Source organism: Mobula hypostoma, chromosome 6 (assembly GCF_963921235.1).
Source record: "Mobula hypostoma chromosome 6, sMobHyp1.1, whole genome shotgun sequence".
Taxonomy (NCBI): domain Eukaryota; kingdom Metazoa; phylum Chordata; class Chondrichthyes; order Myliobatiformes; family Myliobatidae; genus Mobula; species Mobula hypostoma.
Window position 1 is genome coordinate 190,849,926 of NC_086102.1, and position 19,430 is coordinate 190,869,355.

Here is a 19,430-nt window from a genome sequence, read left to right on the forward strand (position 1 = left end):
AGCTTTTTTCCTCCAGTCCTACATACCTCAGCTGTCTAGCCTGCTGAGTTCCACCAACATTTTCTGTGTGTTGCTTGAAATCAACAAGGACAAGAGTGAAAGGAGAGCAGGTGTTCAGCACGACCTGCCTGAGTTTGAATGGTCTCCTGCTTGCTACTTTTCTTTGACTGGGTTCCATGGTATTTCTTTGTTTCATGGCAGTCTGTAGGAAGATGAATGTCTGAGTTGCGTACTGTACACGCGCTCTGATAGCGAGTGGCGGGGTTGCGTACTGTACACGCGCTCTGATAACGAGTGTCGGGGTTGTGTACTGTACACATACTTTGATAACGAGTGTCGGGGTTGCGTACTGTACACGCGCTCTGATAACGAGTGTCGGGGTTGTGTACTGTACACATACTTTGATAACGAGTGTCGGGGTTGTGTACTGTACACGCGCTCTGATAACGAGTGTCGGGGTTGTGTACTGTACACATACTTTGATAACGAGTGTCGGGGTTGTGTACTGTACACGCGCTCTGATAACGAGTGTCGGGGTTGTGTACTGTACACATACTTTGATAACGAGTGTCGGGGTTGTGTACTGTACACGCGCTCTGATAACGAGTGTCGGGGTTGTGTACTGTACACATACTTTGATAATGAGTGTCGGGGTTGTGTACTGTGCACGCACTTTCATAACGAATGTACTTTGAATCTCTAGGAGATGCCCACCTGACCTCATCTTGCCTCTACCTAAGTTTACGTGCAGCATTAACTCAACTATAGTGAGCTGTGTGCTATGTGCTTCTAGCTTAGAAAGAAGACGCGGAAATTCCTCTTACATACTAGTATCCCTTTTTAAAATGAGACCCCACAGCAGTCAGGCTGAAATGCTATAACATTAGGTAATAATGACAAGTGAGAAGAAATTTGAATCCAAGAGAGATCACACATGTAGTGAAGAATAATGTTTCACTGAAAGAAAGAATGAATATTTCTACTCAGCACAGTCATCATTAGATTCCTTGATAAATAGAATGGAGCTTATTTTTAAACATAGGCTTTTATGTTGTACAAATATAATCTAAGTGGCAGTATCTGCTTCCAGATTCCTTTGCTTGCTGGTTAAACCCTGGCCTGAGGCTCACCAGCTGTCAAAACTATCAAGAGACTTTGAATTTTTCTGAATGCCTGACACTCATCCATCAAAAAAATGTTCAACAATTAGAAAGCAACCACACTTTAAAGATTTCAATTCTAACCAACATCCTACGGAAGTCCAAATAAACCAAGGAGGGATTTAGAAATGTTTAGTTAAAACTAGAACAATACATTTAACACCAAGTACATTTAAGTTAGCTCATTTAATTGAACCAAAGATAAGTAACCTGAAAATTAGAGCAGCACAAAATGCCAGAGGAGCTCAGCACGTCAGGCAGCATCTACAGGGGGAATAAACAGCCAATGCTTCAGGCTGAGACGCTTCATGAGGATAGGAAGAAAGTGAGGGGGACGAGAGGGGGGAGGTGATAGAAAGAGTACTAAATGGCAGGTGAAAGGTGAAGCCCAGTGAGGGGGAAGGTAGATGAGTGGGGGAGGAAATTGAAATGTGAAGCTGCAAGATGATAGGTAGAAAAGGTAAAGGGCTACATAACAAGGAATGTGATAGGACAGGGGATTGGACCAAGAGAGAAGGGAAAGGAGGAGGGGCAGCAGAGTGAGGAGAAGGGAAGGGTAAAAAGGGGTACCAGCAAGGGGAATGGAGAAAGGAAAGCAGCAGGTGGGAGAAGAAATTACTGTAATATAGAGGAATTAATGTTCATGCCATTCAATTGGAGGCCACCCAGATGGAATATGAGGTGTTGCCCCTCCAACCTGGAGTATCCTCATCGTGACAGTAGATTTGGCCATGAAATTCACATGTCAGAATGGGAATTGGAAAAAAATTTAAATGGAAATCACACCAGTTAAGATAGCTAGAGCAAAGGTGCTCAATGAAGTTGTCTCCAAATCTATGTAGGCTCTCACCAACGTTGAGGAGACCACTTGTATTCCTCTCCCCCCTCCCCCACACCATCTTATTCGGACTTCTCACTTCCTTTCCAGTCCTGATGAAGGGACTTGGCCCAAAAATTCCTGATGGTCTGCATCCCAGGATACTTAAGGAGGTAGCTCTAGAAATCATGGACACATTGGTAATAATTTTCCAATGTTCTATAGATTCAGGATCAGTTCCTGTGGATTGGAGGGTAGCTAATGTTATCCCACTTTTTAAGAAAGGAGGAAGAGAGAAAGAAGGGAATTATAGACCAGTTAGTCTGACATCAGTGGTGGGGAAGATGCTGGAGTCAATTATAAAGGATGAAATAGCGGCATATTTGGATAGCAGCAGCAGGATAGGTCCGAGTCAGCATGGATTTACAAAGGGGAAATCATGCTTGACTAATCTTCTGGAATTTTTTGAGAACGTAACTATGAAAATGGACAAGGGAAAGCCAGTGGACATAGTGTACCTGGACTTTCAGAAAGCCTTTGATAAGGTTCCACATAGGAGGTTAGTGTGCAAAATTAGAGCAAATGGTATTGGGGGTAGGGTACTGACATGGATAGAAAATTGGTTGGTAGACAGGAAACAAAGAGTAGGGATTAATGGGTCCTTTTCAGAATGGCAGGCAGTGACCAGTGGGGTACCGCAAGGCTCAGTGCTGGGACTGCAGCTATTGACCATATACATTAATGATTTAGATGAGGGAATTAAAAGTAACATTAGCAAATTTGCAGATGACACAAAGCTAGGTGGCAGTGTGAAAAGGTGGATGTTATCAGAATGCAAGGTGACTTGGACAGGCTGGGTGAGTGGGCAGATGCATGGCAGATGCAGTTTAATGTCGATAAATGTGAGGTTATCCACTTTGGTGGCAAGAACAGGAAGGCAGATTACTATCTGAATGGTGTCGAGTTGGGAAAAGGGGAAGTACAATGAGATCTGGGTGTCCTTGTTCATCAGTCACTGAAAGTAAGCATGCAGGTACAGCAGGCAGTGAAGAAAGCTAATGGCATGTTAACTTTCAAAACAAGGGGAGTTGAGTATAGGAGCAAAGAAGTCCTTCTGCATTTGTACAGGTCCCTGGTGAGACCACACCTGGAGTACTGTGTACAGTTTTGCTCTCCAAATTTGAGTAAGGACACTCTAGCTATTGAGGGAGTGCAGCGCAGGTTCACGAGGTTAATTCCCGGGATGGCAGGACTGTCATATGTCAAAAGATTGGAGCGACTGGGCTTGTATACACTGGAATTTAGAAGGATGAGAGGGGATCTGATTGAAACATATAAGATTATTAAGGGATTGGACATGCTAGAGGCAGGAAATATGTTCCCGATGTTGGGGGAGTCCAGAACCAGAGGCCACAGTTTAAGAATTAGGGGTAGACAATTTAGCACGGAGTTGAGGAAAAACTTTTTCACACAGAGAGTTGTGGTTCTGTGGAATGCTCTGCCTCAGAAGGCAGTGGAGGCCAATTCTTTGGATTCTTTCAAGAGAGAGTTAGATAGAGCTCTTAAAGATAGCGGAGTGAAGGGATATAGGGAGAAGGCAGGAAAAGGGTACTAATTGTGGATGATCAGCCATGATCACAGTGAATGGTGGTGCTGGTTCAAACAGCTGAATGGCCTATTTCTGAACTTATTGTCTAAAAGGTTGACTGTTTATTCATTTCCATAGAAGCTGCCCAACCTGCTGAGTTCCTCCAGCATCTGGTGTGTGTTGATTTGGATTTCCAGCATCTGCAGAATCTCGAGTGCTTTTGTTACCTGAAAACTACCTCACTTGGAGCAGGTGTTGAAATAAATGAAGGTTTTCAACCTGCTCCAGGTCTAACTGAGAAATTTATTTGATCCAACATTGGAATATTGATACAGTCTCTTATTCCTGAAATTTTAAGATCTGCACATACACAATGCAGTGATCTGTCGAACTCTAAACAATCACACAGGACATTACTTTTTTTTAATACATCAGCTTCAGATAGCTTGAATTCCTGCCACACTCCTATATGTTATTCTTGCAATTCAATTTCCTAAATGTTAATTTTCAAAGTAGATCTCTCATTAAAAAAAATAGAACAGTGCCTAACAATTAGGTGCTACAGCAGCACATTCATATACACCACATTAAACACAAAGAAACAAAAATGAGGCAAGAAATTTACAATTTCTTAAAAAACTGCTTTCGTTCAAAGAATATCATGACATTAAATAGGAATTGCTACAATACTTGTATGACTCAAAGTTCAAGGTAAATTTGTTATCAAAGTCCATACATGTCACCATATACAACCCTAAGATTCACTTTCTTGGGGGTATATTAAGTAAATCTACAGAATAATAACCATAACAGAGTCAAAGAAAGACCACAGAAACTTGGGCGTTCAGCCAGTGGGCAGAAGACAGCAAACTGTGCAAGTACAAAAACAAAGAACGAAATATTGAACACATGAGATGACAAGTCCTTGAAAGTGAGCCCATTGGTTGTGGGAACAGTTCGGTGATGGGGCAAGTGAAGATGATTGAAGCCATCTTCTTTGGTTCAAAAGCCTGATGGTTGAGGAGTAATAACTGTTCGTGAATCTGGTAGTGTGAGTCCTGAGTTTCCTGTACCTTCTTCCTGATGGCAGCAGTGAGAAAAGAGCATGACCTGGGTGGTGGAGGTCCCTGATAATGGATGCTGGTTTTCTGTGACAATGCTGCATGTAGATGTGCTCAATGGTGGAGTCCGCTTTACCCTCATTATGGTGAATACTCTGATTATAAAGTTCAACTTTTGTCTCATTTATCCACAGAACACTGTCCCAGAAGTGTTGTAGAATATCCAGGTAGTCTTCTGCAAACTTCAGACGAGCAGCTCAATAATGGACAAATTTAAAACAACCTCATAAGGGATTGTCCAAAGTGCAGCAACCCTGGACAAATCTTACCATTGGCACAAAAAAAACGTACAGCACGAGATTAACAGAAAACGTAGGAAAAGAACTAAAACTGTATTTGTATTGCAATAGTTTACTGATTAAGGATTGGATTAATTCAACAATAGTTTAAAAAGTAGTATTCATACCATCACAAACAAGAGAAAATCTGCAGCTGGAAATCAAAGTAACACACACAAAATGATGGAGGAACTCAGTAGATCAGGCAGCATCTATGGAAAGGAGTAAACAGTTGACGTTTTGGGCCATGTCCCTTCATCAGGAATTTTTTTATCAAATGTTTCATTTCATTTTCCTTAGACATAAATATTTCGCTGAGAATTTTTTTTTAACATTATTGCAATATTGTTCAATTTGTGAAAACACCTATTGCAGATAAAGACAAAATATTGTTGAAGTTGAACTTACAGTCAACAGAAGAAACTTCTGGTAAGCTATTTAACTGACAACCAACTGAGTCCCTGCTGCACTTTCTGCTATGTTTACTGTACTCACATCTGGTCCCTTCCAGCTGTCCATCTTTCCCATCGTATTTCCAATAGGATTTTTCTACTAATATGACTACCTGTGATGTTGGATCATTCAAGAAACTTTTTACGTGCTCTGTAGTTCCAAGTTCTAAGTGTGGGTGACCCTGTGAAGCAGCAAAATTCCCACTATTCTGAAAAATCAATGGCTTTTGATCCCTTAAGGCAAGTAATCAGGTGAGAACATTTGTTGAAAATTAACTTTTTTTATTCACATTCCAAGTTCATAAGCCCTCACCTGCCTGTTTCCCCAGGTAATACATTTGAATCAGTCTCATTTGACTCTCCAGTTCCTTGGGAGAATTTGCAACTCACTTATTTCTGCACCATAAATGAATCTCTCAGTAACCCCAGAATCTCAATGGGTTTTGATTGTACTTAGATCCTGAACATGTTCTTGGTCATTTCTCTTTGCACTTGCAATCACTGCACAAGAGGCACTTTATTCCTCTGTTGTAGCCTTTTCAGAAAATAAGGTACAATTTCAGGTCAATCTGATCTGAACAGTACTTTGCTAAAGTCTATAGGCTTTCATTCAGCCTCTTGTCCACGCACAAAGCCCTTTAAACACTGAACAATCCTTCCTTTCGCTAGAATGAAATTCAAACCTGCCCTTTACTTGCCTGTATTTCTTACTGAGAGCATTTGCTATCCTTTCTGCCAACCAATAACATTAGCATACAGTACTGTGCAAAGGTCTTAGGCACGAGGGAGAGGGAGAGGGAGAGATTTTATTATATATATATATACACACACACACACACACATATATATATATATACATACATACCTAAGAGTTTTGCACAGTCCTGAACCTCTCAACCTCCTTCCTTTGTCTTCTCTCCATTTCTATCCTAATCTTCACACACTGGCAGCTTCCATGTTATTTTTACACCTTTTTGCCTCCTTTCCTATTGTACATATTCTTCCATCTCCGATTTCAAACTGTTGTATTCCTTTCTTCTTCTCCCCACATTCTATCCTTACACCACCCCAACCCTACACTTAGCATCTGGTCATTCACTACCTTTCATTGGCAGTATTTATAAGTTCGACAAGAAAACAACAAGTTGCTGTTTAAATTCATGAGACCTGATTCACACTGATATCAAGTGAATTTAACTCCTGTCTTGACAGCATATTTGGAATTGGAATTGATCTATTATTGTCACATTTACTGAGATAGCAAAAAGTTTGTCTTGCACACAGTTCATACAGATCAGATCATTACAAGGCAAATGAATAACAGAATGCAGAATATAATGTAATAGCTACAGAAAAAGTGCAGTGCAGGGAAACAATAAAATGCAAGATGATAATGAGGTAGATGGTGACCTCAAGAGTCTCTTTTATCTCAAATTAGAAGAGCAGGGCAGAAGCTGTCCTTGAGTTTGGTGGCATGTGCTTTTAGCTTTCTGTATTTTCTACCCAAGGAATGAGAGAACCTCAGGGGAGGGGAGGGGAGGGTGGGGTCTTTGATTATACTAGCTACTCTGCTAAGGCAGTGAAAAGAGCAGACAGAGTCCATGGAGACAGTGATGTGCTGAGCTGTATGCAAAGCTTGCTGCAGTCTCTCGTGGTTATGGGCATGCAGTTGCCATGGCACACCCAGATAGGATGTTTTCTATCATGCTTCGATAAACTTGTTGAAGGTCTATAAGGAAATGCCACATTTCGTTAACCTCATAAGGAAGCAGAAACATTGGTGAGATTTCTTAGACCATAAGGTATAGGAGCAGAATTAGACCATTTGGTCCATCAAGTCTGCTCCATCATTTCATTATGGCTGATACATTTCGCTCAACTCCAATCACCCATGTGTCCCTTCCTGCTCTGACTAATCAAGAATCTATCAACCTCTGCCTTAAATATACGCAATGATGTGACCTCCACAGCTGCTTGTGGAAATGTATTCCACAGACTCACCACGCTCTAGCAAAAGAAATTCCTCCTCATCTCCATTCGAAATGGACGCCCCTCTCTTGACCACAGCATCCACATGAACAGACTAGGACAGGCATTTACTGACGTTCACTCTTAAGAGACATGAAGTGCTTAACCTCTCAACCTCCACACTGTTGATATAGACAAGAGCATGTGCACCACCCCCTTCTCTATGTCAATGTGTGGTGTGCTCTGACGGTCTGGGCAAACAGTCATGGAGGAGTCTGCTGTAAGTCTGCTTCCTTTAAGCAATGATGGGTTTACAAAACTGGAATTACCTATTGAGCAGTGACACGGATACACCAATGTCCTTTTGACAAACATTGTCAGAGAAACACTGTCCAAATATGATGACGCTTTAAAAATACCGATCATTGTCACATATGCAGATTAGCACAGATGTCAAACACAGCTCCTTACTCTTCCAAGAACTAAGTGAAAGAAGAACTTGAAAATTTGGAACAAGAGGTGTACGATCAAGTTGACACATAGCAATTGATGGTCACATAATCTACGACAGATTTTGCTGTGGTTACAAGATAGCTTTAAAAATAATAATTAAGTACAATATTCTTTACTACCCCCTAGGATCTGTCAGGATTCACTTTCATTTGTTGCATGCCTTTGTGTAGCGCTGAATGTGCATAATGGCAGTCAAATGTACCTCACAACTAAAACCTGTAAAGGATTACACCGCACATGTAATTGTTGCAGAGAGTCAGATTCCCACCAAAGATCTCCCGTGCTCTTCAATACTGAAATGGAAGCAATGCAGCTGTGCTTTTGTAAAGTCAGAGGTGGTGTAACTCAATCTGGAGCTAAATGTAAATGGGATGCAATCTGTTAAATACAAAGTTCATGCTGTCCTGATAGACAAGCATCCAGAGAGTTCTTTCTCTTTCCTGGCAATGATTCAATATTATCTTTCTTCACCTTGCACTGTTGTACTGATTTCCTAAAAACAAGAAAAAGTAGAATTGGACACAAACTGTGCCTCCATTGATGGTACACACAAAGAGCTGTATGATGACAGTACACACAATTCAGATTTGCTCCGGGATCACTGGGACACACTGTGAACCCAAAAACTAGCAAGTGATGCTTCAAGAATTTGGTGTTGTCATCATGTTGTGGATATCCTTGTTGAAGGAAACTTCGCATCGAAAACAATGATGTGAAGAAATTCCACTGGATCTCACTAGGACGACTCCTTTTCTCCCCAGTCAGAATCACAAACTGTTTATTGGCATTTCTGGGTTCCAGAGAAACAATTCCATAAATGACAGATTCCAAGATGAAAAGATGGCACATTAAACATCACAGTTTAATTACAGAATTAAATATTGTTTGTCAAAGCAAGATATAATTTCTGACACTGTCCAGATTATTTATTGGTCTGACATTAGTATAGCCAAATTGAGATTTCACAGTGCAGCTTCTAGACAAGGATTCTTCTATTAGAGATTGCTCTCGCAACTCAGCTACAACAGGTTTATGAGCAGACTGACAGGATTGACCAACTAGACAGATGATCGAATGAACATTTCTGGCCTGAATTAGAGGAGAAAGCAGACAGGTTAGAATAACTCAAAGCAAAGCAATTCCAGCAAATGGATTCAATGAAACAAGTGCTGCACCTGACCACAAAACCGTCACTCACTGCACCCACCCTCCCCGCAAAACCCCTCCCTCTCTGCACCTGCAGACCCCCTCCTTCACTGCACCCGCCCCGGCAAACTCCCTCCCTCTCTGTACCCAGCCACGCAAACCCCCTCCCTCTCTGCACCTGCCCCCCGCAAGCCCCCTCCCTCTCTGCACCTGGCCATGCAAGCCCCCTCCCTCTCTGCACCCGGCCACACAAGCCCCCTCCCTCTCTGCACCCGGCCACACAAAACCCCCTCCCTCTCTGCACCCGGCCATGCAAAACCCCTCCCTCACTGCACCCGCCCCCGCAAACCCCTCCCTCTCTGCACCCAACCCCGCAAAACCCTCCCTCACTGCCACTTAAGGCACTAAACAGTCCTTCCAGGCGAGGTGATACTTCACCTGCAAGTCTGTTGGGATCATACAGTGTGTCCGGTGCTCACAGGGTGGCCTCCTGTATATCGGTGAGACCCGACGTAGATTGGGAGACTGTTTCACCGAGCACCTACATACCTACTTTCCATCCATCAGAAGAAGCAGGATCTCCCAGTGGCCACTGATTTTATTCCACTTCCCATTCCCATATCAATCCCTGGCCTCCTCTACTGTTGCGATGAGACCAAACTCATGTTGGAGGAACAACACCTTACATCCTGTCTGGGTAGCCTTCAACCTGATGGCATGAACATCAATTTCTTGAACTTCCAGTAATGGCCTCCCACCCCCACCATTCCCATCCCCTTTCCCCTCCCTCACCTGACCATCGCCTCCCTCTGGTGCTCCTCCCCCTTTTCCTTCTCCCATGGCCTTCTGTCCTCTCCTATCAGATTCCCCCTTCTCCAGCCCTGTATCTCTTTCACCATTCAACTTCCCAGCTCTTTACTTCACCCCTCCACCTCCCGATTTCACCTATCACCTTGTATTTCTCTCCCCCCTCCCCCCCAGCTTTTAAATCTACTCATCTTTTTTTCCTCCAGTCCTGCCAAAGGGTCTTTGCCCAAAATGTCAACTGTAGTCTTTTTTCTTCCCTCCCCCCCCTCCCATAGATGCTGCCTGGCTTGCTGAATTTCTCCAGCATTTTGTGCGTGTTGCTTGTATTTTCAGCATCTGCAGATTTTCACTTGTTTGTAAATGGATTCAGTTCTCATTTGTCTCTCAAGGCCAACATTGTTTGCACAGCATCGCATCATCATCACGCACCATGTCGTATCTTGGCACAGTATAGCACGTACTGTATCCAAAACCTCAGAGAAGCTGAAGTCAACACACGAGCTGAGCAAGCATTAGATTCAGCACTGGGATGTTGACAAATGTCAATTTTGTTGTTCATAAAGGTATTTCTGAGAAGTATTAAATAATACCAAAAACTTTCACATAAAGAGATGTACAATGATGAATTTATTCCTGAAATCTGTTTATATCAAACTGCTATTGAAAGCTTGTAGAACAGCAATAAATCAAAAAATATGTAGATTTGAGGAATTGATAGTACAGATCTGCTGATGTTGCCGTGTTTGCCAAGCTCGGCAGTGAGCTTGCAGACATTTCATCATCAGTCGAGGTGACATCCTCAGTGTACAGTTGTTGGTGCTTCTCTCTGGGAGTGCTCACGTCTATATAGAGCCCCTGTTCCCTTGCCTCAGTCATAGGACATAGAAATCTACAGCACATTACAGGCCCTTCAGCCCACAATGTTGTGCTGACCATGGAACCTACTCTAGAAACTGCCTAGAATTTCCCTAGCGCATAGCCCTCTATTCTTCTAAGTTCCATATACCTATCTAACAAGCTCTTAAAAGACCCTATTGCATCCACCTCCTCCACTGTCATCGGCAGTGCATTCCACACACCCACCACTCTGTGTGAAAGCTTACCCCTGACATCCCCTATTTCCAAGCATCTTAAAATATGCCCTCTCATGTTAGTCATTTCAGCTCTGGGAAAAAGCCTCTGACTATCCACACGATCAATGCCCCTCATCAACTTATACACCTCAATCAGATCACCTCTCATCCTCCTGATGAGCTACTCCTTCAGTTAGACCTCTGAGTTCTATTTACTTGCATTTCTTTGACTGCTAAGAGCTCATAAATGGCACCTATTTCAATAAGTTTGTCTACCGAGTTATCAGAAGAGAACTACACTTCTAAAAATTATTATGCCTGCGTTATGCTTGCCTGCACCAGAAACTCTGCAATGTCCCCATTAAAGTGGCATCCTTCTTGGTCTTCATGTACCAAGATCAGCAACGGTGGATCACGTCTCCAGTGTGTGTTCCCATAAACAAGTTGAGTTTATGTCCTGCAACACACAAAGTTGCTGGTGAACGCAGCAGGCCAGGCAGCATCTCTAGGAAGAGGTACAGTCGACGTTTCAGGCTGAGACCCTTCGTCAGGACTAACTGAAGGAAGAGTTAGTAAGAGATTTGAAAGTGGGAGGGGGAGGGGGAGGGGGAGATGAAGCCACACTCAGGTTGGTGGAACAACACCTTATATTCCGTCTGGGTAGCTTCCAACCTGATGGCATGAACATCGACTTCTCTAACTTCTGCTAATGCCCCACCTCCCCCTCGTACCCCGTCCGTTATTTATTTTTATGCACACATTCTTTCTCTCACTCTCCTTTTTTCTCCCTCTGTCCCTCTGAATATACCCCTTGCCCTTCCTCTGGTTCCCACCCCCCTTGTCTTTCTCCCCGGACCTCCTGTCCCATGATCCTCTCATACCCCCCTTTGCCAATCACCTGTCCAGTTCTTGGCTCCATCCCTCCCCCTCCTGTCTTCTCCTATCATTTTGGATCTCCCCCTCCCACTTTCAAATCTCTTACTAACTCTTCCTTCAGTTAGTCCTGACGAAGGGTCTCGGCCTGAAACGTCGACTGTACCTCTTCCTAGAGATGCTGCCTGGCCTGCTGCGTTCACCAGCAACTTTGATGTGTATGACTTGCAGAGGACTATTTCAAGAGCGAAGAGACAACTTCAAACAAGGTTCGGTGTACGACAACTCTGGCAGGGTTTGCAAGACATTACTTCCTACAAAGCAAAACCCAGTAGCATGAATGGCAGCGATGCTTCACTACTGGATGAACTCAACGCCTTCCATGCCCACTTTGAAAGGGAGAATATAACTACAGCTGTGAAAATCCCTGCTGCACCTGATGATCCTGTGATCTCTGTCTCAGAGGCTGATGTTAGGCTGTCTTTAAAGAGAATGAACCCTCACAAGGTGGAAAAGTCCCGATGGAGTACCTGGTAAGGCTCTGAAAACCCCTGTGCCAACCAACTGAATTGAATTGACTTTATTTCTTACATCTTTCATATACATGAGTAAAAATCTTTACATTACATCTCCGTCTAAATGTGCAATCATAGTAATTTTTATGGCGGGAGTATTCAAGGACATTTTCAACCTCTCACTGCTATGGGTAGAAGTTCCTACTTGCTTCAAAAAGGCAATAATTATACCAGTGCCTAAAAAGAATAATAATGTGAGCTGCCTTAATGACTGTCGGCTGGTAGCACTCACATCAACAGTGATGAAATACTTTGAGAGGTTGGTCATAACCCATTACAATTTGCATATCACCACAATAGGTCAATGGCAGACGCAATCTCAATGGCTCTCCACACGGCTTTAGACCATCTTGACAACACAAACACCTATGTCAGGATGCTGTCCATCGACTATAGCTCAGCATTTAATACCATCATTCCCATAATTCTGATTGAGAAGTTGCAGAACTTGGGCCTCTGTACTTTCCTCCACAATTGGATCCTGGACTTCCTAACCAGAAGACCAGACTGTGCAGATTGGTGATAACATATCCTCCTCGCTGACGATCAACACTGGCATACCTCAGGGGTGTGTGCTCAGCCCACTGTTCTACTCTCTATAAACACATGACTGTATGGCTAGGCATAGCTCAAATGCCATCTACAAATTTACTGATGATACAACCATTGTTAGTAGAATCTCAGATGGTGACGAGAGAGATATTCCAACTAGTGGAGTGGTGTCGCAGTAACAACCTGGCACTCAACATTAGTAAGACGAAAGAGCTGATTGTGGACTTCAGAAAGGGTAAGACAAAGGAACACATACTAATCCTCATAGAGGGATCAGAAGTGGAGGGAGTGAGCAGTTTCAAGTTCCTGCCTATCAAGATCTCTGAGGATGTAGCCTGGTCCCAAAATATTGATGCAGTTATAAAGAAGGCAAGACAGTGGCTATACTTCATTAGGAGTTTGAAGAGATTTGGTATGTCAACAAATACACTCAAAAACTTCTATAGTTGTGCCATGGAGAGCATTCTGACAGGCTGCATCACTGTCTGGTATGGAGGGGCTACTGCACAGGACCAAAAGAAGCTGCAGGAACTGTTGGATTTCTGACTTTTACTACAAGTCAACTTTCAGGACCTGGGCTCTGCCGGCAGGGTCCAAAGGTACTGCCCACTGCCGTAGTAGAAGATGCCCTCTGGAATTTCCGCAGTCCTCCCAGTAATGGTGTTCCTACAATCTTATTGGGTAGGGGCTTCCAATAATATGATCCCAAACAAGAGAAAATCTGCAATGCTGGAAATCCAACCAACATGCACAAAATGCTGAAGGAACTCAGCAGGCCAGGCAGCATCTAGGAAAAGAATACAGTTGGCATTTCAGGCCTAAACTTTTCAGCAGGACTGGTCTTAGCCCGAAACATCGACTGTACTCTTCTCCATAGATGCTGCCTGGCCTGCTGAGTTCCTCCAGCATTTTGTGTGGCAATAATATAGTAATTTCTTTCCAAATAGGATGGTGTGAAAACTGAAGGGAACCTGCATGTGGTGGTGCTCCCATGACCCAGCTGCTCTTGTCCTCTATGGTGTTGGGGCTTTTGGTTTACAAGGTGCTGTTGGAATGGGTTGAGGAGTAACTGCAGCTTATAGATGGTACACATTACGGCCGCTCTGCGTGCTAGCGGTGGAAGTGGTTTGCACTTGCCTGGATGCCACAAGTTGTCATCAATGTTACACAGAACTGGTATTTTATTCTCATTACCACCTCAAACCCCAGTTTCTGCAATGTGCTGAACTGATGGTTCAATGGCTTAGAATGTTATCTTCTATAGTACCAATACAAGAGAAGAATTTAGCTCCTAGTAATTATCCACTTCAACACTCTGATCTCACCTTCACTCCATAACCATTGATCACTAAGACAGTGGGAAATACATCTACCTCTTTCTTGAATATATATAAAATGATGAGAATTCCATTAGTTTACCACTCTCTGGGTAAACACATTTCTTCTGTTCTCAGTTCTCTAAAAGACATACACAGAAACCTGAGACTATGATTCCCGCTTCTGCATTCTAGAAGCAGTATTACTTTCCTATATCTGCATACTCGTCCTGTTAGAAACGAATGGGGTTTCATGAGATCCACTCTCAGTCATCTGCACTGCAGTGAATAGATACCCAATCAACAAATCACTGCACAGATATCAGTCCTGCCAACCCAGAATCAACCCAGCAAATCTTTCTTGCACTCCCTCGATAGCAGGAACATCCTTCCGCACAGAAGACACCAAAACTGCACAACTGGTGAAGGGTTTCAACCTGAAACGTTGACTGTTTGCCCCCAAGGTCAACATAGCATTCACCTCCCTAAAAAGCTGACTGAAGTCAAGTCCTTCTTCTCAGCAAGTGTTGTATCAGGACCACCCAGACCTCAGCACAGCTTCCCTTCTTCCATTCAGATCACCATCTGTCTTAACGGTTCATATTTAAACTGCCTCTACTGACATCCATCCATTCAATCAATGGATTGTGCTCAGGTGTAGACTCACCAGAAAGGCTATTTCAGGTGCATTGCTCCTCCACCTGTAGTACGAGAGGACAAGGCACCGAAAACATTCTCTCGTGACAGAACAGAACTTCATTGTTTAGTGTAACATCACTATGGTGGTGAAATTGTAGCAACATTTCCCATATTGTTCTGTCCCGCATTTTTAAAGTGTCCTTAAAAGATTTGTTATATTGACCACCTAACTGTGTCGTTTCTATTTATTTTACTTTTGTCTAATAAAAGGATGTTGCTGTGGGTTATAAACCACAGAATACATGTTTTCACTGATGCAACTTAGAAGTTAATTACTTAAATTGCATATGATAATTTGTCAAAGTGATAAACTTGACAACACACTAAAGTTGCAAAATGCAAAAGAATTTTATAGAAATTTTGATTCAATCCCACAAAACCAAATCCCAATGTAATCTACCCCAATGCCCTATACTTACATTAAATACTTCATCCAGTCTAGAAGCTGCACTGATGTCATCAACCACATTTACATGCCAATTTGATTACATTTCCACATTTAACATTAAACCAACACAACCTTGCGAGCTAAAGCATGGTGCTTATCAATCTGAGGGTCACAAGATCTGGTATGATGATAACTGTCTTTCCCACCCCTCCACCCCCATTTAAACCAGCCTATATTTGAACAATATTCACCATCTGTTTCAACCCTCGCCTAACCAGAGTCTGTAAACAATTAATTATAAAAAGAACAGAGCCACCTCAGTCAGCCTGATTTCAAACCGCCTCCTTTAGGGAGCAACCAAACATTCCACTTGTATGTGTAAATCACTGATTTCAAATGAACATAATGTGTACACAGCCATATCAAACCATAGGTTAACATCTCCTCACTGCAACACAGTCACAGCTTGCCAGGGCATACAGACAGACTGATCAAATAACCACACACCCACTGTACAATTTACATTATGTAGCATGATAGTGCAGTGCTTAGCACAATGCTTTACAGTACAGGTGGCTGCCACTGTCTGTGAGCAGTTTATACATGTTCCAGTTTCCTCCCCACAGTCTAAAGGTGTACCCATTGGTAGATCAATTGGTCACTATAAATTATCCGGTGATTAGGCTCAGGTTAGGTCAGGGGATTGCCGGGTGGTGCAGCTTGAAGGGCCAGGAGGACCTGTTGCATGGTGCATCTCAATAAATAAATAATTGTGAACATTTGTATAATTATTATAGAAAAAATATTAGTACATCTTTTACATGGAAGCTAATGAGCATCATTCAATACTAATGTTGAACCAGAATCTGCCTGTTCAAGAGCCCAGTCTTAAGCAAAGGATCATGCACCAACCCGGGTCTGATCACAATCGAAGAACCATTTGATTACTGCTAACTCAGTTGGTCAAATTAACAGGCGAAGGGAAGGAAACTTTCTTTATAAAGTACACAAGTTAAATATGATTGATATGTTTTAAGCTTTTTTAGTTACATTTCAAAATAATATTTTTAGTTTTAATTTTGAAATGAATCTCAGTGACATTAGCCAGTAATGCAGGGGCATGGGACCACTGGATGTCAAAGGCATTTGACTGCAGCACTGCTCAGCTCAAGGATGTAAAGGGACAGCAGCATAGCATGCATTGTGAAAGGACTAGATTAGTACTAGATGGCAGGATTCCCAAAAAGATCAGAATCAGATTTAAAAACACAAACAACAGGAATTCTGCAGATGCTGGAAATTCAAGCAACACACATCAAAGTTGCTGGTGAACGCAGCAGGCCAGGCAGCATCTCTAGGAAGAGGTGCAGTCGACGTTTCAGGCTGAGACCCTTCGTCAGGACTAACTGAAGGAAGAGTGAGTAAGGGATTTGAAAGTTGCAGGGGGAGGGGGAGATCCAAAATGATAGGAGAAGACAGGAGGGGGAGGGATGGAGCCAAGAACTGGACAGGTGATAGGCAAAGGGGATATGAGAGGATCATGGGACAGGAGGTCCGGGAAGAAAGACAAGGAGGCGGGGGGGACCCAGAGGATGGGCAAGAGGTATATTCAGAGGGACAGAGGGAGAAAAAGGAGTGAGAGAAAGAATGTGTGTATAAAAATAAGTAACAGATGGGGTACGAGGGGGAGGTGGGGCATTAGCGGAAGTTAGAGAAGTCGATGTTCATGCCATCAGGTTGGAGGCTACCCAGACAGAATATAAGGTGTTGTTCCTCCAGCCTGAGTGTGGCTTCATCTTTACAGTAGAGGAGGCCATGGATAGACATGTCAGAATGGGAATGGGATGTGGAATTAAAATGTGTGGCCACTGGGAGATCCTGCTTTCTCTGGCAGACAGAGCATAGGTGTTCAAGCAAAGCGGTCTCCCAGTCTGCGTCAGGTCTCGCCAATATATAAAAGGCCACATCGGGAGCACCGGACGCAGTATATCACCCCAGCCGACTCACAGGTGAAGTGTTGCCTCACCTGGAAGGACTGTTTGGGGCCCTGAATGGTGGTAAGGGAGGAAGTGTAAGGGCATGTGTAGCACTTGTTCTGCTTACACGGATAAGTGCCAGGAGGGAGATCAGTGGGGAGGGATGGGGGGGACGAATGGACAAGGGAGTCGCGTAGGGAGCGATCCCTGCGGAATGCGGGGGGGGGGGTGGAGGGAAAGATGTGCTTAGTGGTGGGATCCCGTTGGAGGTGGCGGAAGTTACGGAGAATAATATGTTGGACCCGGAGGCTGGTGGGGTGGTAGGTGAGGACCAGGGGAACCCTATTCCTAGTGGGGTAGCGGGAGGATGGAGTGAGAGCAGATGTACATGAAATGGGGGAGATGCGTTTAAGAGCAGAGTTGATAGTGGAGGAAGGGAAGCCTCTTTCTTTAAAAAAGGAAGAATCAGATTTAATATCAGTGCCATGTGTCATGAAATTTGTTAACTTAGTGGTAGCAGAACAATGCAATACATAGAAAGAAAAAATAAATAAATAAGCAAATCAATTAGAGTAAGCATATATGTATACTGAGTAGATTAAAATAGTGCAAAGATAGACATAATATACATTAACAAAAAGTGAGGTGGTGTTCATGGGTTCAATGTCCGTTTAGGGGTTGGACAGTCGGCAGAGGGGAGGAAGCTGTCCCGAATTGCTGAGTGTGTGCCTTCGGGCTTCTGTAACTTGCAGACTGAGTCTGTGTAGAGGAAGGCAAATGCATTGTTAACGTCTATTTCAAGAGGACTAGAATATAAAGGCAAGGATGTAATGCTGAGATTTATAAGCTTGGGAGTATTGCGAGCAGTTCCGGGCCCATGTCTAAGAAAGAATGTACTGACATTGGAGGGGGTTCAAAGATGTTCAGAAAAATTACCCTGAGAACGAAAAGGTTAACATACAAGGAGAACTTGATGGGTCTGGGCCTCTATTCACTGGCGCTTAGAAGAATGAGAGGTCATCTCATGGACTGAGTGGATGTGGAGAGGATGTTTCTTACAGTGTGGGAATCTAGGACTAGAAGGCAGAGCCTCAGAATAGGGCAACGTTCCTTTAGAACAGAAATAAGGAGTAATTTCATTAGCCAGAGGGTAGTGAATCTATGGAATTCGCCATCAGGTCATTAAGTGTATTTAAAGTGGAGGTTGATAAGCTCTTGATTAGTAAGGGTGATAAAGGTTATGGGGAGAAGGTAAGTGAAGAGGGTTGAGGGGATAATAAATCTGCCATGATAGAATGGTGGAGCAGATTCGATGGGCTGACTGGCCTAATTCTGCTCCTGTCTCACAGCCTTATAGCAGATTAACCTTCTACATCCAGACTAGCAAACTACAGGCAAAAAATTGAAAATGGAATTGGATTATCATAGGTATCAAAATACAGTGAAAGTTCTCTTGAAATCTGTTCATACAGACCATTAAGATAGTACAAGGTTAAAAAAATAACAGAATGAAGAATAAGGTATAACAGCTGCAGAAAAGATGCAGTGAAGATAGATAATAAGGTGCAAGATGGTAACAAGGTAGATTGTCGGGTCAAGGATCTGTTTTATAGTACGAGGAAACTATTCAATAATCTTCTAACAGTGGGGTAGAACCTGCCTTGAGCCCAGTGGCAAGTCCATTTAGTCTTCTATATCTTCTGCCATATAGGAAGGGAGGGGAGAGAATGGTTGGGCTGGGTGAGATCTTTGATTACGCTGAGGCATTGAGAAGTATAGACAGAGACTATGGTGTGCTGAGCTGTGCCATGGACAAAGCAGTTGCCACACCAAGGTGTGATGCATCTCAATAGGATGTGTTCTATTGTGCTGCAATACACCGGAAAGGCAGGAGAATAGACCAGGGTTCTGGACAGGCCCACTGGCCAATCAGAGGATGTTTACTGGTGTTAATAAATCAGGTGATAATGTGCGTGAGTACTTCAGCATCAACGGGAATGCAGCAGCACTGTCCAGCTGAAAAAACAAATTTGCTGATAGATATGAAGTTTGAACTTCAGTTCAATATTGAATTGACAGACTCATCACCAATAAATGGGATTGACTCAAACATATTGTTATTGTCCTG

At 43.1% G+C, this 19,430-nt stretch overlaps 1 protein-coding gene across 10 annotated transcripts in view; it reads right to left on the reverse strand.

Moving 5' to 3' along the window:
- The window catches only part of nckap5l (NCK-associated protein 5-like), an 890,431-nt gene that overhangs the window by 517,199 nt on the left and 353,802 nt on the right, over positions 1 to 19,430 (reverse strand). Inside the window, exon 1 of one of the 10 annotated variants that reach the window (XM_063052491.1) lies at positions 5,460 to 5,553. The exons of the other annotated variants lie outside the window; for them this stretch is intronic. Coding sequence (XP_062908561.1) covers positions 5,460 to 5,492 — 33 coding nt within the window. The 5' untranslated portion in view covers positions 5,493 to 5,553. Of the gene's footprint in view, positions 1 to 5,459; positions 5,554 to 19,430 lie in introns of those variants that run through there. 10 annotated transcript variants of the gene reach the window in all.